Source organism: Herpailurus yagouaroundi, unplaced genomic scaffold, assembly GCF_014898765.1.
Source record: "Herpailurus yagouaroundi ecotype Mexico unplaced genomic scaffold, PumYag 190, whole genome shotgun sequence".
In the NCBI taxonomy this organism is placed as follows: domain Eukaryota; kingdom Metazoa; phylum Chordata; class Mammalia; order Carnivora; family Felidae; genus Herpailurus; species Herpailurus yagouaroundi.
Window position 1 is genome coordinate 10,939,184 of NW_024412421.1, and position 20,843 is coordinate 10,960,026.

Genomic DNA, 20,843 nt, shown 5'->3' on the forward strand with positions numbered 1-20,843 from the left:
TGCAGATCCAAACCCACCCTGGGCACTTCCTGGCTCCTGTGCCCTTGGGCAAGTCACTCAAGCTTTTCAAGCTTCAGTGCTCCCATCTTTCAGATGCAGGCCCTCATAAAGCGGAAGTTCCTCTGTTGTGTTTCTGTAATTACTGAAAGCATAGACGGTGGAGATAGGCTGCCTGGGTTCAAACCCGGACGCCATTCCTTCCTACCTGTGTGACCTACAGCAAGTTATGTAACCTCTCTGGTGAAATACTGGTACTAACAACACTCACCTCATGGGGTTGAGGCGTAAGTACTTCTAAAGTTCCAGGACAATACCTAACACACAGCACAACTAAGAAGCTCTAACCATTGTAAGGAAATTCCCATCTCCCCTTGGACCACACTGGTTTCCTCCCCCGATCCCCAGCCCCCTCCCTGGTGCCGCTCAGGGCAGACATTAAGATGTCAGTGCCAGCGCAGAGCACGGAGGGGCTAAAGGCCTTGGATGGGAAGCCTACCTTCAAACAGCGGGGCAAGCGCAGGAGGGAATTCACACCGAACTTCAAGTAGAGAAAGTCCAAGGGCAGGAGGCAGAGCACGTCCATCTGCAATCCCAGTGGGACAGCACAGGGTGTATAAAACAGGCAGCCCCAGGGTTTGGGGCTAGGTGAGTGACAGGGTCTCTACCTTCAGTGGGAAGGTGAGGTCAGACTGCCCCAGGAAGGGACGGAGAGCATTCTGCCACCAAGCCCATTTGCCTGCCCTGAGCGATCCTGGTGGGAATCGCATCACATAAGCCCCAAAGCATCCAGGGCCCCCAGAAACCACCTTCCAAGACCCACTGGGATCTGCACTCCTGGCACGTACCTTAAAGCGGCGAGATTTCAGGTAGTTATTGCGCATCTCCTTCTTGTCCGTCTGAAAGAAATGGAATGTTGACCATGAAATGGCCCGAGACCTTAATCTCTGACCCCGTGGGAGTAGCTTGGAAATGCCTGCAGAGCCTCCAGCTTTCCTCTCAGAGAAGCCGCTGGGAGCTCCCGTGAAAGCCTCGGCGTCTGCAGGTAGGGAGGTGGAGGCTCCCAGAAGGAGGGAGTTGTCCAAGGTCACCCAGCTAGACTCCCATTTCCTAGCTGGAAAGTCAGTATCAGGCTTATTGTCTTAGCATGTTGGTCCTAACTGGACCATTTGCAACCCTGTTTACCGAGAAACTGGCAACTGCTTGGATCAGGCCTGGAAAAAGACTGCCCATGGAATTCTTTTTCCTCTAAATCATTTAAGAGACACAACCCTAACCTGCCTGCACACAGAGGAGCAGGCACCACCAGTGTGGCGTTTTGGAAAGTGACCTGCACAGGGAGACAGGGACTGGGCCCCCTGCCTTCGCCAAGTCAGAATCGGGACTCAGTTTCCTCCCCGGTAATGGGGCCTGCGCCAGTGCACAGGGTCTCAAGCCGGTTCAAACGGCATGCTCTTTGCGGGACCCCCAGGAAATGTCATTTGTTAGCAGTTCTAGGCTCTGAGCAATCTGCGTACATCATCTCAATCCACCCTCACAGCAACGCTATGAGGTGGGAACAGTTACTACCCCCATTTTACAGATGAGGAAACTGAGGCTCAGAGGGGTGCTTCAGTTGGTTGTGGTAGAGCTGGGATCTGAACCAGGTCCACCTGAAGGTCATTTTCTGGTCCGCTTCTCCATCTTTAATTCTATCGGGTGGTCCAGTAACCACTTCACCCATGAGCAGTATTTGAAGCATGTGATTTGAACAAGCATGGGTGGACGTTTCTGAGATCTTGTTCATCTATCTCGTCTACCACAGCAGCAGGGGGCAGGCCTTCTCCTGAGGCCCCGGCCGCCCCCTCCACCTGCCCGGGACTCACAATGATGTCTCCCCCTCTGACAAACTGCAGGCGCAGCTGGAACACGGTGATGTCCAGGAAGTAGATGAGGTCACACAGATAATCCATCGCCAACCAGAGGTGGATGTTGTTTGGCGTCTGGTAGGGGAAGGCCCAGCGCACGGGAATCAGCCAGCAGTTCCAATTCCACGCCAGCACCACGAAGAACAGCCACAGGATGTACATCAGGTCTGCAGGGGAGTGAGGGGGCAGGAACGTGCTAGAATGTCAGTTGGAGAAGGGCTCCTCACAGTAGGTTCAGGGTGGGACTTCTCCCTTTCCACTTGTCTATTCCCGCAAGTACTAGATGTGGTGCTTCTATAACTGGTGTGTGTGTGTGTGTGTGTGTGTGTGTGTGTGTGTGTGTGTGTGTGTAAAACTATTTTGATTTAAACATAAATCACTGCTAGGCCCTAATAAATCAGAGTACTCAGTGAGGGGGAAGGGGGACTATAGGGGCATTATTTCATAATAGGCAGCTAACTAGAAAATACTTTTGCTCTCATTCTTGTTGAAAAATTTCCAAAAATGTATTTGCTGCTTGTAAATACACCATAGTAAATAATGCATAGAAGATGGACACATGGACACATGAACAGGTGGATGGATGGATGGATGGATGGATGGATAGATACCGTAGGTCACCCGGTCACTTTAGAGGCCCAGTGGACACCAGGGTTGGAGTCCTGCGCCCACAGGACTTCTTATGTGACCTTGGGAAAGTCTGTCTCAGGCACCTGCCTGCCTCTCCAGGGAACTCAGCTAAGAAAGGCCGGGAGACTCTTTGTAAACTGTAAAGTGCTGCGCCACAGGAAGGGTTGTCATTCCTGAGGAATAGCACATGGGCTGAAAGGGAAGTGAGGGGAAGTCACTTTAGATGTCAGAGGAACTTCTGCCCTTCTCTGCTTAGAGCAGCAGCTCCAAGAAGGAGCCAGCAAGAGCAAAGTAGAGAGTAGACTTGGCTAAGAGTCAGGGCTCCTGGGTCTGCCACTAATTAGTTGTGCCTCAGTCTCCTTGTCTGTAAGGTGGGTGTGATCATAGGTTCCTATTTCAGGGGCTTTTTGTTTGTTTCTGGCGTGCCCTTGCCCTTGTCCTTCCCACCCTCCTCCCTCCTGTTCTCCTGCCCTCACACAGTACGTGGTGGCAGTTCCCGGGCACACCCAAGACTCACTGGTCAGCGGGTCAATGCTCTGGGGAAACTTGTACGTCCTCCAGGGGCGGCGCTTGAACTTGCAGCAGAGCATGTCACAATAGTGTTCCTCTTCCTCCGCCTGTCCCGCTTCGGTGGGTTTTACCGCCGGGGCCGACTCTGGGGCTTTCTTGGCTGGAGCTGTGGGATGACACCAGTGACCATCTACCCCAGCCCTGAGGCTCAGGCAGAGGATGCAGAGAGAAAGCTCCCCACCGCAGACTCTGGGACTGGAGCCGAGGGGACCCTGTCCCCACCCCACAGCCTGCTGTCAGCTCCGCGTGCAACAAACTGCACAGCTCCTGATCAGGGCACCCTGGGCACCCGCCCAGACTCTCTTACCAGCTACCAGTCTGGAACTGCCTCCCAGGAGCTGCCCAGAATGAGGTGTTTCTGGGCAGGCTGGATGTTTCCACCAGGTGTATAGGCATCTGTGTTTAGACCCCCTTGGGTCCCTCTGGAGGGTTGGGGGCATTTAATAACCCCAGCCTCCTGCCACCCGGAGCCACAGACTAGAGAAACCTTGTTCTGGGTTTTTCAGAGCAGGAACCTCAGCTCCTACATCTCTGAAACCAGACACTGAATGAGGCCAAGTCTCCCTGTGCATCGAAGGTAATGTCATTGGTGACCCAGGGATTGACTTTTGTTAAGTGCAATGTGCCTTTCTAGCATTTGGACTGGAGTCAGGCCCTGTGAGGTCCATCATTGGCACCCTGAGTTCTGAGGCACAGTCCTCCTTTTGGAAGACCTGGAAAACCTCCCTGGCAAGAGAGTTCTCACTCCTCCTGAAATCTTGAAAACAGGAAACTTTCAGGTAGCCCCATGAGAATACTGCAGCTGGGGCCTCTGAAAAAGAAGACTGGTTCCTGAGTGGGTTGTGGATACTGAGTATAAGGCCATGAGATGCATCCCAGGCTGAACCACCTGCCTACCAACGGGAAAGGGGCAGTGAAGAACTGGATCATCGGACAGAACTGTGACCTTACTCCCTCCCCTGGGTACATAGCTAAACCTGTATATAAGGACTCAAAATTCCAGACAGTGGGGATCTGGGCTTCTCTTGAGCAGCCCAACCATTCCCTGGGGCCACCCTCACCATGAGTTTACAAGAGGGGCCTGTTTCTGGCCGAGTGAGCCATCCCAGCTCTGGACTCACAGGGCTTGGGGCTCTCCTCATCAGACGTGACATCGGGGTCGATGAGCTTCTCCTTCACCTTCTCTGTCCGCTCCTTGAAAAGCTTCACCAGCTCCTGGAGCCGGTCGTTGATGATGGCGCTGTTCTGGCTGGCCGTGGAGGTTGCGCGGTCCTGGCCACTGTGGAAACACCACCCAAAGCTGAGTGGGCTGAACGGGTCGGGACCCCTGTGCCTCTGGGCGAGAACTGAACAGCATCTGTATCCCACCTGGCCTGGAGGAGGTAAAGACTGCCCCAGCTTCCCTATGACATCAGAAACATCGAATCCACTTTAATGGCTCCGGGGAGGAAATTCAGTCTGGGGCTACCCCCCAAGTGCCCAGCTTCTAGAGAACGTACCACGCAGGGTCTGCCTCAGATGAGCAGTTCTGAGAAAAGTTTGATTCCACTCGTGATTGAGGGGGAAACTCTTGGAACTCAGGTCAGGGCTGTTAACCAGTTTGGGGCTCACATGAGATTCGTGCCTGGGACAGATCAAAGAGGGGACAGGGCTACTTTTTTAGGCGTAGGAAATATTGGTGGAAAAAATGGTGCAGATACATTAGATATCCTTTTAATTTACAGGAATTTAAACTGTATGCACTTGCAGCAAGAGAGACAGAGAGACAGGCAGAGAGGGAATGAACGTGAGCGAGTCTGCCTGACACCCCCCTCGGGTGATCGGGTGAGGCAAGCACCCTGGCTGAGTTGAGACAGGCTGTGAATCGGCTGTAGCCTCACTGTGACCATCTTGCTGAGTTGAGTGTAATACGAGTGTTTTCACCTCTATTTGTTTTCATACACTGAGGCCCCGGAACTCAAGCCAGCTACTCCCCTTGTGCTCCCTGGAGGAAGCAGGCTGGAGACAGGCAGTGTGAGGGTCCTGACAATAGACAGCGTGCAGGTATGGTGGAGACACTGGTTGCTTGCCAACTTCTGCTCTCTCCCACGGAGAGTAGTCGCTGGAACGTAGACACCCGGCCAGGGACTGCATTTCCCACGTGTGGCCAGGCGAGCTCCCATCGGGGGGATGTGATGCACATACTACATGGGTCTCCTGGACATCTTGTCTGGTGTTCCCCCCTTCTAGGGGTGACCAGCAAGGTCTTGGAAGCCACATGAAGGTGGCAAAACTGCTGTCGGCAGGGTCCCTAAATGACTGCATGGGGGTTTCAGGTCCACTGACCTGAAACATGTGTCTAGTGACATGATTATGATTTCTGAGACATCTTGTTACTTATGCCACTGAATCTGTGGGGTCTATTTGTTACAGCAGCTTAGCCTACCTAGCTAATACATGGATCTCCACATTGAACTTCTTAAGAGACTTTGAGTAATTTTTATTATTATACCTGGTTTCTGCCTTGTTTTCTGATACTAAACTCTAACCCTATCCCTACCCTACTGCATAAGATGTGACTCCGTACTAAAATGGACCACTGAACTCTGGATGAGGTTTGGGGTTTTTTTCCTGCTTCTTTAACTTTTCTGAACTTTCCACAACTCTGTGAAACCAACTCCATAAAATTGTGGGTGGAAAAAAAAAAAAAGAGAAGCCCAGTGCCTCCTGTGGCCTTTCCAGGAGCTGTGGTGGGACAGGCTGGAGATTCCAGGCCAGAGCCTGGGGCCAGGGTACTCATCATCAACTAGACAACTCAGATTCTTCAGGAAAACATCTCCCATTGTCCCAGTCCTTGAAATAGTTAGATGTCAGAGACCCAGGTCCCAATGCCCTTACCATGGCCTCTAAACATTGTCCCACAGGTCAGTGCATCCAAATCACCTGGAGGCTTGTGAAGATGTGAATCCCCCAGGGCACACTGTCTGAGGTTCTGATCCAGCAGGTCTGGCCAGGGTCTGGGAATCTGTATTTTTAACAAGCTCCTTGTGTTCAGACTCCTGGAGGTCCCTGTGGTCCTTGCTGTACCCGCTAACCCTCTCAGGGGTTTCCTGCCAGCAGCCAACCTCTCCTTTACAATGAGGTGTCTGTGCAGAGACACCTGCCTCTCTGGGTACTGCTGGCTGTGAACACAGCTGGGACCAGAGTCCGAGTGCATTCTGCAGATTTTCCCGAAGTCTTAGGCCAGCCAGGAGCAGCCAGGACAGGAGACCCAGCCCTGTCTTACTGCTCGGAAGCCACTGGCAAAGCTATTGTGGAGGGTTTTTAAAATGTCCATAACTCTCCCTCCCACCACTCACTTCCTCTTGCTTGCTCATCCCCACCCAAACTTCCAACTCTCTGAAACCCCGGACTCACTCAGTGCCCTGCGGGCTGGACGGGTCTGACCAGGCGACCATGGGAGACTCAGCTGGCGACAGTGCCTTGAGCTCTTCAGCCTCATCATCCTGGGAGGGCGGCCCCTTCCTGCAAGGACACGGAAATGGAAGGGGCCTTCGGCAAGGGCAGGGGTCACAGGGGGAAGTGACCGACTTTGACCCCTGCAGATCACCCAGAGCTCAACCCTGGGAATGGAATGGGGAGGAGGTGGTTGGTGCTGCCAAAGTGTTCCCACTTGCCTGCAGGGAGACAAAAAGGGAGAAGAGAGGGGAGCAGCCACTCTCTGGACCTCAGTCCCCGCATCTGTTCAATGGCCTAGTGTAAAAGTAACAACACTGACTTGGTATCAGGCAAACCCGAGCTTGCCTCCCAGTCCTGCCTCCTACCAGTGTGTGACATCAGCAAGTTACTTAAACTCTCTGAACCACCTCAGTTTCCTCCTCTGTAAAATGGGACTAGATCTACCCAACTCAATGAGATACTTAGTACTCAGTGGGGCCTCAGCTTAAATGTTCTTCTGCCCTCCCATTCCAGTCGACAGTCACAGTGTCCCCAGCACATCCCCGGTGCTCTCTCTCACACCACCCTTTCAGCTGCCAGAGAAGGCCTTAACTCTCCTGGAAGCCCCACCTCCCTCCCCTCACAGCTGGGCCACCAGCCAGAACAGTAAACATCCATGGTCCATGGGGTCTGGTCTCCAGCCCATGGAGTGACCTGGAGCGAGCCCCAGGCTCCAGGCTCCCTGTCTGAGGAAGGAAGACTAAATCATCCCCGGGCCCCCCGTCATTCAGTCCAAGTCTGCCACAGGGCACTGCATTTGGAGCCATTGGAGTCCCGGCTGATGGTGTCTGGGTTTGAATCTACCTGCCATTCTTCCCATCCTCAACCATCACAACTCAGATTCCAGAGGCTTCTAGAGGGATACGGATGGAGGGGTGTGCAGTACTTGCCTTTATTTCAGAAGGCTCTGAAACTATCCCATTACCTTCTGCCAGCTCACCGAGGATGACAGCACTCATGGATTTACCTCTTTCACACTCTAATTAAAATTCACACCCGATAAGACAAAGGCCAGAATTTGCACAGGTGGGACCCAAATTCAGTTCTCCTGTGCCCAGGAGAGCACATGCTGCACAAGACCCCAGAGTGTGGATCTCAGGCTCCCCCAGTCCTGCCTTGTGCACAGCACCTGGCATGAGTCAGCTTATTGAATTCTTCCAGCAATCTAGTAGACAGGCGGTATGCTTATCCCCACCTTATAGTAGGAACATGGAGAACTAGGAATGTTACATGGCTTGCCTTAAGCCTCACATCGGTAAGTGGTGAGCTGGGACTCACCCCAAACCAAGACTAAGCTGTGTGGCAGGGCCTTGCCTGTGCGCCCCTCCGGCAGGGTCTGTGGTTTCCATGGCTTTTTGGTGCCTGTTGGTTGCACAATGCTCATTCCACCCTTGACCAGGGGCAGCCCCACTGGCCTCTCAAGTCAGGTATCAGAATTCTCCCCTCTCGGGGCCAACTCAGGCAGAGACTCCCCTGGTTTCTCGCAGTCATATTCAACTTAGTGCTCTCTGGATCTTGTTTGTTTATTCAATTCCCTGTTAATTGTCTATCTCAGCCCCAGCAGAATGTCAGCTCCATGATAGCAGGCCCCTGTCAGGCTTCTCCTTGATGCATCCCCAAAACCCAGAACAGAGTCTGACACATAAAGATGTTCAGTAAATGTTTGTGAATGAATGAGTGAGTGAGTGAGTGAGTGAATGATAGGGACAAGAGGAGCCTCACAGGCCCAGCTCATAAACAGAAGGCAGGGGGCTTAGATTCTATCCCCAAGTGAGCCTAGTCCCCTCTCTGTTCCCAGGTATCCAACCCCCAATCCAGCCTGTATAAAGGGAACAGAGGGAGGTAGACCAGATGTCTGCAACAATGTTGGCTCTATTTCTCCTGCTATCTGTGTTCTGCACGTGGCTCAATGAATGAAACATGAGGATTGATGGGATGGTGAGCTGTGTTCCAAGGCATTATGAGATCGTGACTCTTTTCTTTACATTAAAATCAGAGAGCCCTCAATTGGTCACATCTAGCCATCTTTCTTATGGCAGGTTTTTTACCTTAGCTGAGAAATTTACTCAAGAACCCACGGGTGAGAGCAAGATTAACCAAGAAAAAGGAACTGTCTCCCAATCCAACCACTGCAGGAGAAGCACGGGCAGCCCCCCTGTAGCTTAAATGCAGTTGTTCACAAAGCACTGTACTGCACTTGACAGTTTGCCTACAGCTGAATGCAAGACCTCTCTCAGTTACCTGGCTCAGGTTGTTCAAAACCAACTCTAATCATGCAACCAATTTCTATCAAGAAGCATAAAGACGTGCGCAACCTTGACCAGGATTCCCACTTTTGAGAAAGGAGCCCCAGGACACAGAGAAGAAGCCCACATAGATGTTAAGAGCCCCATATGGGCAGTACCTAACAACAGGTATTTGTTAAGTCTGTTCTGGCACAAGGAGCAGGAGGAATGTCACATAGTAACCATAAATGAGTGCTAGGGAGACAGCCTAACACTACGGAAAAGGGGTTACTAAATGAGACGTGGTCTCAAATGAGATGTGATCCAAATCACCCCTTCAGATGAAACCACGCAAAAGCACGGGCCCACAAACAAGATATGGAAGAGAAGGAAACAAAATGAAATCACCTTCTAGTGCAGTCGTACTATGGATGCTTGTTTTTCTAGCATGTTTTGGTATCTCCATTCCATTATTTTGATACTAAAACGAGGGGGTGGAAATTAGCCTTGTTACATTAATTACCCCCTCTAACTTACAGTTGAGGGTACTGGGGAGAGGACTTCCTTGGAGAACTCTTTATAGAGTCCGAAGCCAGGGATTAGGACCCAGAAGTGGGGCCATAGTCCTAGTTCTGACACCAACTCGCTGAGTGACTTTGTGCCCGCTGCTTTCCCACTCTGGCCTCAGTCTCCCCATCTGCCAAATGGACAGATGGCACAGTGCAGTGAAAAGCCCAAGCGAAGCATAAAAGGTGACCTTTGGGTCCCTGCGGCAGATCCCGGGACCGTAAGGGTGTCCGATTTGGCAGGAGAAGGTGGCGGCAGCTCGGGTGAGGGAGGGTTCTCCAAGATGACGGGGTGGCCGTCAGCATCGGCATCTTCCACCTGCACTTCCGGGTGCTCTTCTGTAGCAGGCACTTGGAGAGAAGAAGGAGAAGACAGTCAGAGAGAGAGAGAGAGAGACAGCCAGGTCCCAAGGGCCTTACTGTGTTCTTGAATAAAGGCACAGAAAGCATGTTTGGAGGGGCCTCTGGCAGCCTCACCTCCCAACAGGGCCCACAGGAGAGCTCCATGCAGGGGGTCCAAGAATGCAGAGCCCAGGGGCCTCTGAGGGCCTTGGCCACCCCAAACACCAGCCCAGCAGCTGCAAAAGAAGCCAGGACACCATAGAAGCCACAAAAGCTCTTGAGCGCTGCCTGGAGTCCAGCTCTCCAAAGCTCAGACTGCTTAGAAAGCATCGAAGACCTGGGGTTTGGTGGGGAGGTTGGGGGGCGGGGAGTTGGGTGGCAGCACCCAGAGAGGGCATGGGGAGGCCAGGAGAGCCCAAGTCCCAGGGCCTGGCCTAGCACAGCCTCAGCTGCTTCCCCTCTCTGGGCTTCAGCTTCCCCATCCCAAGGTAGGGGTGATAAAGACACATGGCCTCACACTCTTGAAGGGCCTCAAATGGAGATGTTTGGAAATTCCTTACAATCAAGGATAACAGTTTATCCTTATAGTGTATGCTACCCCTGTTTGGAAATCCGTTTTGGTATTTCCTTGTTTCTGTACAGGCCAGGAGCCCCTGAAATTCAGCACCCCAACCCCTCTCCTGACCTCTGAGAGGCCTCGTGCCATGTCTCACATCCCCAGAACCGGTCCTCCCTGTCCAGTCTGGGTGTGGCCCTACCTCAGGCTTCATCACCCACCCGGAGACTGTGAGGACAGGTCTACCTGAGGTGAAGCCCAGAGGATGCTGAGGGGCTGAGATGGTGTGCCCTTTCCCCACCACCCCTAGGTTGGACCACTCAATAGCAGCCCCACAAGCCTGGGCACCAGCAAGGCAGGTGCATACCACCCAAAGTGGAGAGAGGTTGCATGTTGAAATGCTTGGATGACTTTCTTTTTAAATGGCCACCATGGGAAAAGCCAGCACTTGTGGAATTTGGCAGACAGAACCTATTCTTTCTTTTTTAATGTTTATTCATTTTTGAGAGAGAGAAAGAGTGCATGCATGAGCAGGGGAGGGGCAGAGAGAGAGGGGGACCGAGGATACAAAGCAGGTTTGTGCTGACAGCAGTGAGCCCGATGCAGGGCTCAAACTCACGAATGATGAGATCATGAGCCAAAGTCAGATGCTCAACCAACTGAGCCACCCAGGTGCCCCAAATTTGGCGGAGGGGACCTAAGCAAGACAGTTGGCACTTGTTCCACTAAAGCCTTAAATGAAGCCCTCAGAGGAAGAGGATGAGCCAGAATGAAGAAGTTTTTAAAAACTCAAGGAAGAAGTTTTGCCAGACTAACAAGAGATACTCCAGGCTATGGAAAGCAGGAGAGAGCATGAGGAGAGGCCTCGCCCTGCTTCCCCGCAGACCTCTAGAGGTGAGCTGGGGGTGGGGCAGGGTATGGGGGGCAGCCAGGACCAGGGCAGTCTGTCAGGGATGATGAGGGTCCCAGATTGCCCCCAGCATGGCACCTGGGCCGCAGAAAGTGCCCTGGCCTGGGCATCCGCAACACTGTCTCAGGGAGCATGGGAGGGGGCAGATGCTCCCCTACCCCTGCCTCACCCTGAGAAGGATTCTGCACCCTCAGTGGGCCCTGGGAAAGGAGGGGAAACCCCTAACCTTAGTGTTTCATTTTTATAGAATAATATTATTTAAAAATAGAAAGAATAATATGGTATGATTAAATTTGTGTAGAGAAGAGTAATATTTACTATGAAGCTCTTCCTATGTGCCTGCCAGGCATTTGTTCTAGTAAACTCTTAGTGTTTATATATGTATATATATATATATATACATATATACATATATATATGTAAGTTTCTTTATTTATTTTGAGAAAGAGAGAGAGAGAGTACAAGTATGGGAGGAACAGAGAGAGGTGGGGAGAGAGAGAATCCCAAGCAGGCTCCACACTGTCAGCACAGGGCCTGATGCAGGGCTCAAACCCACGAACCGTGAAATCATGACCTGAGCCAAAATCAAGAGTCGGATGCTTAACCCACTGAGCCACCCAGGTGCCCCACTGCTTTATATACATTAATTCTTTTCTCCTTCCTGGCCATTCTGGGAGGCCCTTGTGATCACCATCCCCACTTTGTGGATATACCGAAGCACAGAGAGGTTAAGAAACCCGCTGCCGAGCCAGGATTTGGACCCAGGCAGCCTGGCTCTAGCTCTTAGACTCTGACTTCCTCCTGAGGTCGGTGACCAGCACACACATACAGGCCTCTGTTTAAACAAAACCCCACCCCGTGCCAAGCAGCATCACTGAGATGGGAATAATGTTCTTGCTACACCCTGCCATGTCTTGTCTGCAGCATCTAAAATCATCGCAGGTCTCACCACAGCTGGATCAGTCCACTGTTCCAACGTGTCAGGGGGGACTATTTCCCCAAGTTTGGGGCTCCCAGGGACCAGGGAGGACACAAGATGACTTGGGATAGCACAGACGAGGCAGAGGAAATGGAGAATGAAGACAGCCCTCCCATTTCAATTCTCTCGAGATCCTGAATGCACAGAGAGGAAGTCTCAGATTGGGGCTCCCATGGCCTTAACCCCTCTCTGACACATCCTAACTCCCGTCTGCGGCAAAGAGAGTGGGCCTCAGCTGTGAGCCCTCAGCCCACAGATCTATCGACTACAACTATCAACACGACTCTGTTTTCAGGTCACTCGTGGTTATTTCTATTTACACCTTCTATTGATGGCAAGCAGTGCTGGTTTCCCGTTGGAATAGTAATGTAAAGGTTCCTGATTAAATAGACTTAATTAAATTTTTAAAAAATGAATCCACTGCAAGAAAATTAGCAAGCCAATAAAAGTAGAATTGGCACAGAATATAGCAAACATTGAGAAGGGATCCGTCGGGGGTGGGGGAAAGATGGGGGATGGTTTGGAGTGAGTAGATGTCGGTCTTTCCTGGGGGGTGTCATCCCTGGCGGTGGGGATGGTCTGCGTGCCACCTCACCTCCACTCTCTGTCCATCACAAGCCAGGAAGAGAGAGGGACCGTGGTGGATCTAGTCTCATGAAATGTCCAGTTCTACCTGTCTACTGACCTCATAGGTGCCCTTGCACAGTATCATCCAAAAATAAACAAATGAAAAGGGAAAGTGGGCAGGTCTGGCTTGAGTTAAGGCAGAAAGTGACAGGGGTTGCTCCAGAGGCGCCAGGACGTCCCTGAGTACTCTGTCATCAGGAAGCAAGCCACGGGAGCCCAGCCCAAAGGCCATTGCAGGAACCTCATCACAATTAAACAGATCCAGACAGGCCCTCCTTCTTTGCTGGCCCCTAAGGATGCCTCTCCTCCCAGTCTGCCTGCAGACACCTGGGGGCCTCTCCTTTCCTGAAATGGAATTTGCTAGGCAGATATCAACAACCCTCAGAAAGTCCAGCTCCCAGAAAATCCTCAAGCTCAGTAGAATTCTGTCTGAAATGGGCCCCCACATTCCTTTTATGCCCCATCCCCCTATATTTATTCTCTTCCTCCACTCAGGTCTCCTGGCCTAGAGATCTTAATAACTTGTTTAAACTAGGCTGTGATTGACTACCTGTAAAAAAAATATATATATATATATGATGATCTACAGAATGCAAAGTTTAACCCAAAGAAATGAATTGCTAATTGCAGGATTTTAGGCACAGAGATAAGGGGACTAAATACCCCTCAGTCACCACAAAGCAAGATGAAGGCAATGATCAACAGGAAAAGAGGGTGGTTTTCCATGAATTCAACTGGTAGTCCCACACCTTGATCGTGGCACCCATGCAGGAAACAGCCCAAGCCATGCGGAAGCACACATCACGGGCACAAGCATGCCGGCTGCACGAGATCACGCTACCTAGGCGACGGATGGATCTCCTGGTCTCCTTGGCGAAGCTGGAGTTGGACAAGGCCGTCCTCCGGGTGATGAGGACAGGGATGCGGGTGACTGAGGGGCGGTAGCTGGGCACATTGGGGAGGTGCTCTGCCAGGGTAGGGGGAGAAAGCCCTGGGGCCATCTGACCAGGTGGCTGGTCCTGGACCAGAAGATTCAGCTCCACATCCTGCCTTGGTTTAGCCATGGTGCTGGGGCCAGAGGGGCTTAGGCAGATGTGGGGCCCCGGGCACTGCAACAACGAACACAGGGTCAGAGAAGGCATGTAGGTAGGCTCCTACCCTCTAGTGCCAACTCACACCAGCCCGGTGCCCGCCTGCACTTGTAGCAGCTACACCAAAAGCCTAGAACATCATTCGTGTCCCTGGACCCAACGTCGAAAACATCATCAAGTCATGTGGCTGGTCTACGTGACAGTTCTAAGGGACAGTGCCGAGCGCCCCCCCCCCCCCAACTTCTTATCTCTCTCTGTTAACCAACCACCAGTAGCGTTTCCCACCTCAGACAGAAAAAGTTAAAATCAAAGAATCCAGACCTCCTGGACTGGCCAAACATTCTTGGCCCAGTAGGATTTTCCATCCCAAAGAAACTCTGGAGCTCAATGAATTTCACTTCCAACCAGAAGCAGGAACTTCTCCTGGGCCTCACATTGGAATCACTTGGGGACATTTGGAAATGTCTGATTTTTAAAATCTCTCCAAATGATTTTGATGTGCAGACATGTTTGAGAATCAGGGCTCAAGGCTATTGCCTCTCAAACACTGATGTGCAAACAAACCACCAGGGATCTTGTTATAACACAGATTCTGGTTCAGCAGGTCTGGGGTGAAGCCTGGGATTCTGTATTTCTAACCAGCTCCCTCGTGACTCCAAAGCTGCCGGTTCCAGGTCCACATTTATGAGTAGCGGCAGACAGATGGCCATGCCTCAGTGTTTCTCAGAGTGTGGTTCCCAGGCCACCTGCTTCCAGATGACCGGGGGGAGGGGGCGGAACAAGCCCCACAGAACCTGAGTCTGCACCCGGGTGACCCTGGTCTTATTCATCCACGTGGGCTGCAGACTTAGTAGGTTTCCTACGGATTATGTGTTGAAGTTAATAGAAGAAGTTTTTCAAAGACCAGGTGGGGAGCAAGTTTGGGACACCTGCGTCCAGTCCCGTGTCAGTCACTGGCTGCCTGGGACACAAGCATCATGGTCCCCGTTACGGCCACCTGCTTCAGTGCCAGCCACGGTGTTGGGGACCTTTGACACACTGTCCACCCTACTCTGCCCAAATGCCCTGTGAGGTGGGTACTATTATTGCCCTGTCTTTCTTGATTTGGAGCCACAACTAAGAGAGGTCACACACCTGGCTCCGGGTCACACAGCAAGGAAGAGGGAGGAGCCAAGAGTGAAACGCAGGTCTGAGTGGTCCCTCAGCCACGTCCTGAGCACTTGGAGCCTCAGTTTTCTCATCTGTAAAATGGTCTGTCTACCTCACAGGCTGGCTTAAGAAACACGGAGCTTTATGAGGCCAGGGCTGCATGTCCGTCTGCCCTAGGCTCCCCAGCCTGGCTATCCTCGGGTCCTCTACACTCTGCCCCACCCTCCCTGGAGTTCTCGGGCTTGGGGGTGGGGATGGTAAATAATAGCAAAGTGCTGGGTACAGCCTGGGAATCTTAGCAGGAAAGAAAAGCTCATCAAGACACATGGAGTCTAGGATGGACCCTTAGCAAGCCTGGGTCCCGATTCCCACTCAGACATGCTCCGTTGCTGCCAAACCCTCTTTAGATGACAGTTCAGAGAGCTGCATTCCCAGCGAGGGGTGGCAGGAGGGCTTGACTAGGAGCGGGGTTTCCGCAGGCCTCCGGGAGTCCTGGGAGCCTCCGGCAACGCCCTTGGGCCTTTGGAGTATATCACCAAATTCTGCTAATGCGGCCTGAGGTGAGACAGGTGTAGGGATGGAGGGAGAAGGGATGGGTGCCCTTGGCCAGGCCGTCCCCAGCCTGAAAGTATCCTCAACATTCTGTGCGCCCCACCCCCACCACACACCTACCTTCTGGGCTGGCAGCCACGGCCTCCTCCTGTGGCTCCTGCAAACAGGGAAGTGGAAACAGAAGCTGTGACCATCAACCTTCCTCCCGGCCCTCCCAGACCCTGTTGGGAGATCTGTATTCAAGAGTCTTCATGGGCCCCGATTCCCCTCCTTGCCCGGCCTGACCCATCAGGCCCTGCCACCCCACCTTCTGGGGCATCCCGGGAGGTGGCCTCTACTGTGTGGAGAGTAGGGCATACAGGAGCCCTGGGCCCCAACACCTGGATCGGTGACTTATAACAGGGGGCCTTCTCACGCAGCCCTGTGCAGGTGGGGCCCAAACAACTAAAGCAGCCACCAACAGCACTCCCCACCTGGGTGCTGCACTCCACAGTATACAACTGTGTGCGACACCCCGGGGAGGGGATGTTAACCCCATTTTACAAAGGTGGCCATTGAGTCCCAGAGTGGGGAGGTGACTTGTCCAGGGTCACACAACCATGTGAGGACTTCGGTGTCCAGGTCCAGCTGCTCCCCACCCACGGGCCTGTCACCCCAGGCCCTTCCTGATACCACTGACCTCCGGCATAAGCAAGGCCTTCCGTACCCACCACCCTGCTCCCCGGTCCAGCGGGCACCTCGCCAGCTGAAACTCTGCCTGTAAACAAAGTAGACAAAGCCCCAGCCCCTTCTGCTGATGCCCACCCAGGCTTCAGAGGTAGTTGGGTAGTACCCGGCCTGGTGTGGCTCCATACCTGGTGGGCGGCCTCCTGGGGCTGGGTCCTGCCTACTCCGCTCGGGTGCTCGCCAGCCTGTGCCACCAGACAGCTATCCAGCAGGACACTGCGACCGAGGGGGAGGAAAGGGCTAGCGTTAGGAGTGTTAGACATTTCCTGAGCCCTGCTGAGAGCCAGGCCCTGTGTTGGGAGCTGGTACACAAAGATGTCCAAGAATAGGTCCTCACCCTCATGAGGCTCCCCACACGGGACAGGCTGAACACAGTTCTGCCTAGGAAGGAGGCCTGCCTGGAGGAGGTAGCCTCTGAGCTGGACCTCAGGGATGATGAGTTGACCATGAGGAATAGGGAAGGGGGTCCAGGAAGGGGGAATAGCACGTACAAGGAAAAGCGGGGTGGATGGTTTGAGAAACTGTCCTCTGGGTGGGTGTGACCAAAAGGCACAAAGGCATTTCCCCTCTGTGAGTCTCCAGAAAACTTTGGTGACGCAGGCAGGGCAGGGAGTATGAGAAAAGTGAGGCCCAGAGAGGTAATGTGACCCGGCCAAAATCACACTGCAGATTGTCTTATACCACACAAACCTCAAATGCGGGCCCTGGTTCTTTCCATGCCATGAGATCAGAGCCACACTACCGCTGCTGAAGGTTTCAGGGGTCCCTGGCCCAGGCTCCAGGTGTACATGGGTGACAGGGGCCAGGGATGCAGAGAGGGCTATGGTTAGAGAATCTGTGCTCATCTGAGTCAGCAACCCCACTTGGCTTAGAAAAATCTTCTGATTTTCAAGAGGAGCCTGAACTACATGTTTTAAAGGGAGAATCTCCAATCTTCAAGTGCTGATAATTAATCCAAATTAATATATTCATAGCAATATATAGATAAAAGAGCTTGTCTACAAGCGAAACTGGACCCTTAGATGCCTGTGTGCAGCCTCTGGGTTAAAATGGTGACTCAGAACCAGGAGCCGATGTGACTTTTGTAGTTAGAATTGGATCCTGGTTCCTAGTGGCCCACCCTACCCAACCTCTGTCAGCGAGGGCTCACAGAGGGTGTTCTCTCTGGCATCCAGAAAACCTGGATTCACTACCTTCTCCCCAGAGGGCCAAGCCTCAGGCCTCCTGAAGTGGGTGAGGAGGTGGGGACAGAACTGCAGCCCCAGTCGGTTTGGAGACTGCAGCAGGAATCAGTCAGCAATCACATTGTCACAGCAGCCCCCAAGGGCTGTCGCTCCCCACAACCTCACCCAAACAACACTGAGAGGCCGGGGCTGTGACTGGTCCTAGCTTAGCAATCAAAGGCACAGAGAGGACAGATGGCCTGTCCACGGTCACACAGCTGGCACAAGGCAAGCCTGGATAAAACACAAGTGTCTCTGACCCTCAAGGCCATGTCCGTAATACTTGGTTGCCTGCCTCTGCTCCATGTGACACGGAGGAATAAGTCCAGGGTCCTGAGATCTGAGCACCCAACTCACTTCATTTCCCTTCATTACATAGCTCTTTCCATCAAAAGGGGCCTCAACTGTCAGGATCATACTCCCCACTCTGCCCAGGAAGAAACAGATTTTCTTAAAGAGATTTGAGTCACAAAAGCAAGGCACATGATGACTTTCATGGGGTCTGGGCACTTTAAGGTTTTGTGGGCTCCTTCCTCCTTAAAGATAAAATAAAAATTATATTCTGTGACTGCATTTATATGAAGATTCATATGTTCAAACATTCTCTTCCATTGAAAAGTTCATTTTGGTGTCTGATTTTTTAAAAAATTAAAATGAAGGTCTCTAAAAGTATGGTGGGAACTATGCCCTTCCCAGTTCTCGGAACACAGAGGCCCGGGAAATGAACTACCACAGTCCAGTGAGGTCTTGCTCATTCCAGAATCAGGCCAGGAAATCACTGTAGGGCCTTTAACACATCACTGGGAAGCCCTTGGGCTGCCTCTGTTTGCTTATCTGTCAAATAGGGAGGAATTGCCCAGGCTGCACGGCCTGACAGATTTAAGCGAGGTCAGGAGGGCCAGTGAGAGTCTCATGAAAGTCAGAAAAGACTTCCCATATCTGGTGTTGTTCCTGGTCCTCCATCTATCAACACCAACGAGCAATTCCCTTCGTTTGGGCCACCAAGTGTTTGTTTCGGTACCAACTCTGCCCTTGCCGGCAGTGCACCCCTGGACATACAGGGTACTGTCTGCGAGCCCCAGTTCTCCCATCTGTGAAATGGGATTAATAATAGGTGCCCAGACTCTGGCATAGCAAACAAGTGTTACTCAAATGGCAGCTGCTGTCATGATTGTTCTTGCCATGACTGCTACTAACACTAGAGAAGGGAGCGTCCTGCAGGGTTATGAATCACCCACGTGGATTAGGGAGCATCTTGTACAAACATCTCCAGCTATCAAGATACCTAATGAGCCCTACTGTGGCCCTGTCAGGACTACCAGAGGTTGTTTGGGAGCTATGTACCCAAAGCCATGTTGTTCCCGGTCGGCGATGTGCCCAAGGCCCCCTCTTGCCCATCCCAGAAGCAGCAGGCCATCAACTTCTAGAAACTTCCTAAATCCCAGAGATTTCCAAGTGGAGGATCACACAGACTCGCTGAGGTGGGTATCCCGGAGAACCTCCCCACCCAGCTATCCAAGTTAAAAGTGCAGGGAGTAGCTAAGAGTTGCCCATCCTGCTCCTCCTCCCCCAAGTCCCCCAGCAGGCTGTGCCCCTAAGCTAAGGTCCTCACCAGGCACCCCCACCCTGAAAGAAAGAAGGGGAGCCCTTAGGACAAAGCAGCCACCTACTTGGGTCTCGCTGTCTTGGCTGATAAGAATGCCCATGACGCAGGAGTTCAGCTGGGGGCGATGGTATTCATCCCAAGCCCCAGGTCGGGTGCCCACAGGTAGACAATTTGGAGAGCCTCGGTCCAGCCCCCGAGCCTGCCAGGCCAGCTCTGGAGCCAGTGTGGCTCGGGTAGCAGATGAGCTACTGATCCTTCCTGCTTCTAATCAGATTGAGGGAGTGTGCAGGCGGTGGGGAACTCTGCAGAAATGCCCCCAGGGAGGGCAGGTGGGGACCAAAAGGCTGTGGTTGCTAGGAAAAGCCGAGCTGTTGCCGGCAGAGACCAGGTCGCTAGGCGACCATCTGCCTGTTACCAGGGCCCGCGTGCACGTCATCAGTAACCCCTGTGCCTCTGCAAAGCTGGCCAAGAGCATCCTTCCCCAGTCAGTGACAGCTCAGTCCACTTGCCCACGCCTGACACCCTCTGGTCCTGGCCCTGGGAACACTCAGCTCTCTCACCCAGTGCCCGCGTCCCTGCCTAGGGCCCCAGAGCCCAAAAGTCCCCTGAGTTTGAAACTCTGGGTAAACATCTGTATGAATATGTATGTGTGTGCGGCACTTGTGGGTAACTGTACACGTGTGTTTGTGTGCATGAGCGTGCACACAGGGCACGGCGTGCCTATGTGCAAGCATGTACCAATGTGCCTGTGCATGTGGACACGTGAACAAGTGTGCTGAATGTGCTTGTGCATGTATGCAGGCTGTGTGTGGGTATGACTGTGTGCATACCCGCACATATAAGTGTGTGCCCAGCCCAGCCTGTGTGTCTGTGTCCGTGTAGGTGTGTATGTGCAGATACGTGTGCATGTACCTGCATGTACCGTGCACTGAGAATATGCATGTAGTTAGTGCATGTGTGCGAGCACACTAAATCACTGGTGTTCGGGGGGTATTTCAGTTCAGGAGCAGTGGCATATAAAGGGGTTTTCAGGCCTCCGTGTTGGGCACACAGGTTTAGTCGGGGGACAACTCACCACCATGAGCACTAACAAACCAGCACTAACAAAGCTAGGCAGCACCTAAGTCTTCACCCAGGAGACAGGCTATCGCAGGTCAGTGAGAGCAGCCTGGCTCTGGGGGGCCCAGAGGGCAGAATGTGGACCACATTACAGAAACCATAGGGAGGCACGTTTATTTTGGGTGGAAGAAATCATCTCATAATCAGAGGTGTATATGGATGGAATGGACAGCCTTCAAGAGGTCATGAGTTCCCCATCACTAGAGACAAACAAGTAGCCATGTGGTCTCCTGCCAAGGATGAAAAAATTCCATGTGAACAAGGGATAGGTGGACTAAAAGCAGATGACACGGAGCAGGCCTCCAGCCCTGAAGTCCTGTGTTGTCTCGTGGTATAACTATTTCCCGACTGGGACTGAAAGTAACCCTCCGCGGGGATGAGAACATCAATGACCTTTGATGGCACGCTCACTGCGACCAAGGTCCTAATATGCCCCATACACAGCTGGCCCGTGACCGCTTCACAGAGGTGTTAGAATCCCCGTTCCACAGACGCGGAGGCAGAAGCTCTGTGCAGTGTGCACTTGCCCAGGTCACTCTGCCAGGAGAAGCAGAGCCCGTGCCTCAGGCCAGGGCCGGAGGGACAAGTCAG

The 20,843-nt window shown here is 52.6% G+C and overlaps 1 protein-coding gene across 8 annotated transcripts in view; it reads right to left on the bottom strand.

Annotated features, from left to right (window-relative positions):
* CNGB1 (cyclic nucleotide gated channel subunit beta 1) overlaps positions 1–20,843 on the bottom strand; it is a 77,839-nt gene that overhangs the window by 26,431 nt on the left and 30,565 nt on the right. For all 8 annotated transcript variants that reach the window (XM_040498150.1, XM_040498151.1, XM_040498155.1 and 5 more), the window contains 9 exons: positions 16,433–16,520; positions 15,699–15,735; positions 9,564–9,723; positions 6,501–6,608; positions 4,226–4,383; positions 3,052–3,210; positions 1,863–2,071; positions 846–896; positions 497–583 (listed from right to left, as the gene is read on the bottom strand). In XM_040498150.1, coding sequence (XP_040354084.1) covers positions 497–583; positions 846–896; positions 1,863–2,071; positions 3,052–3,210; positions 4,226–4,383; positions 6,501–6,608; positions 9,564–9,723; positions 15,699–15,735; positions 16,433–16,520 — 1,057 coding nt within the window. The remainder of the gene's footprint in view (positions 1–496; positions 584–845; positions 897–1,862; positions 2,072–3,051; positions 3,211–4,225; positions 4,384–6,500; positions 6,609–9,563; positions 9,724–15,698; positions 15,736–16,432; positions 16,521–20,843) is intronic.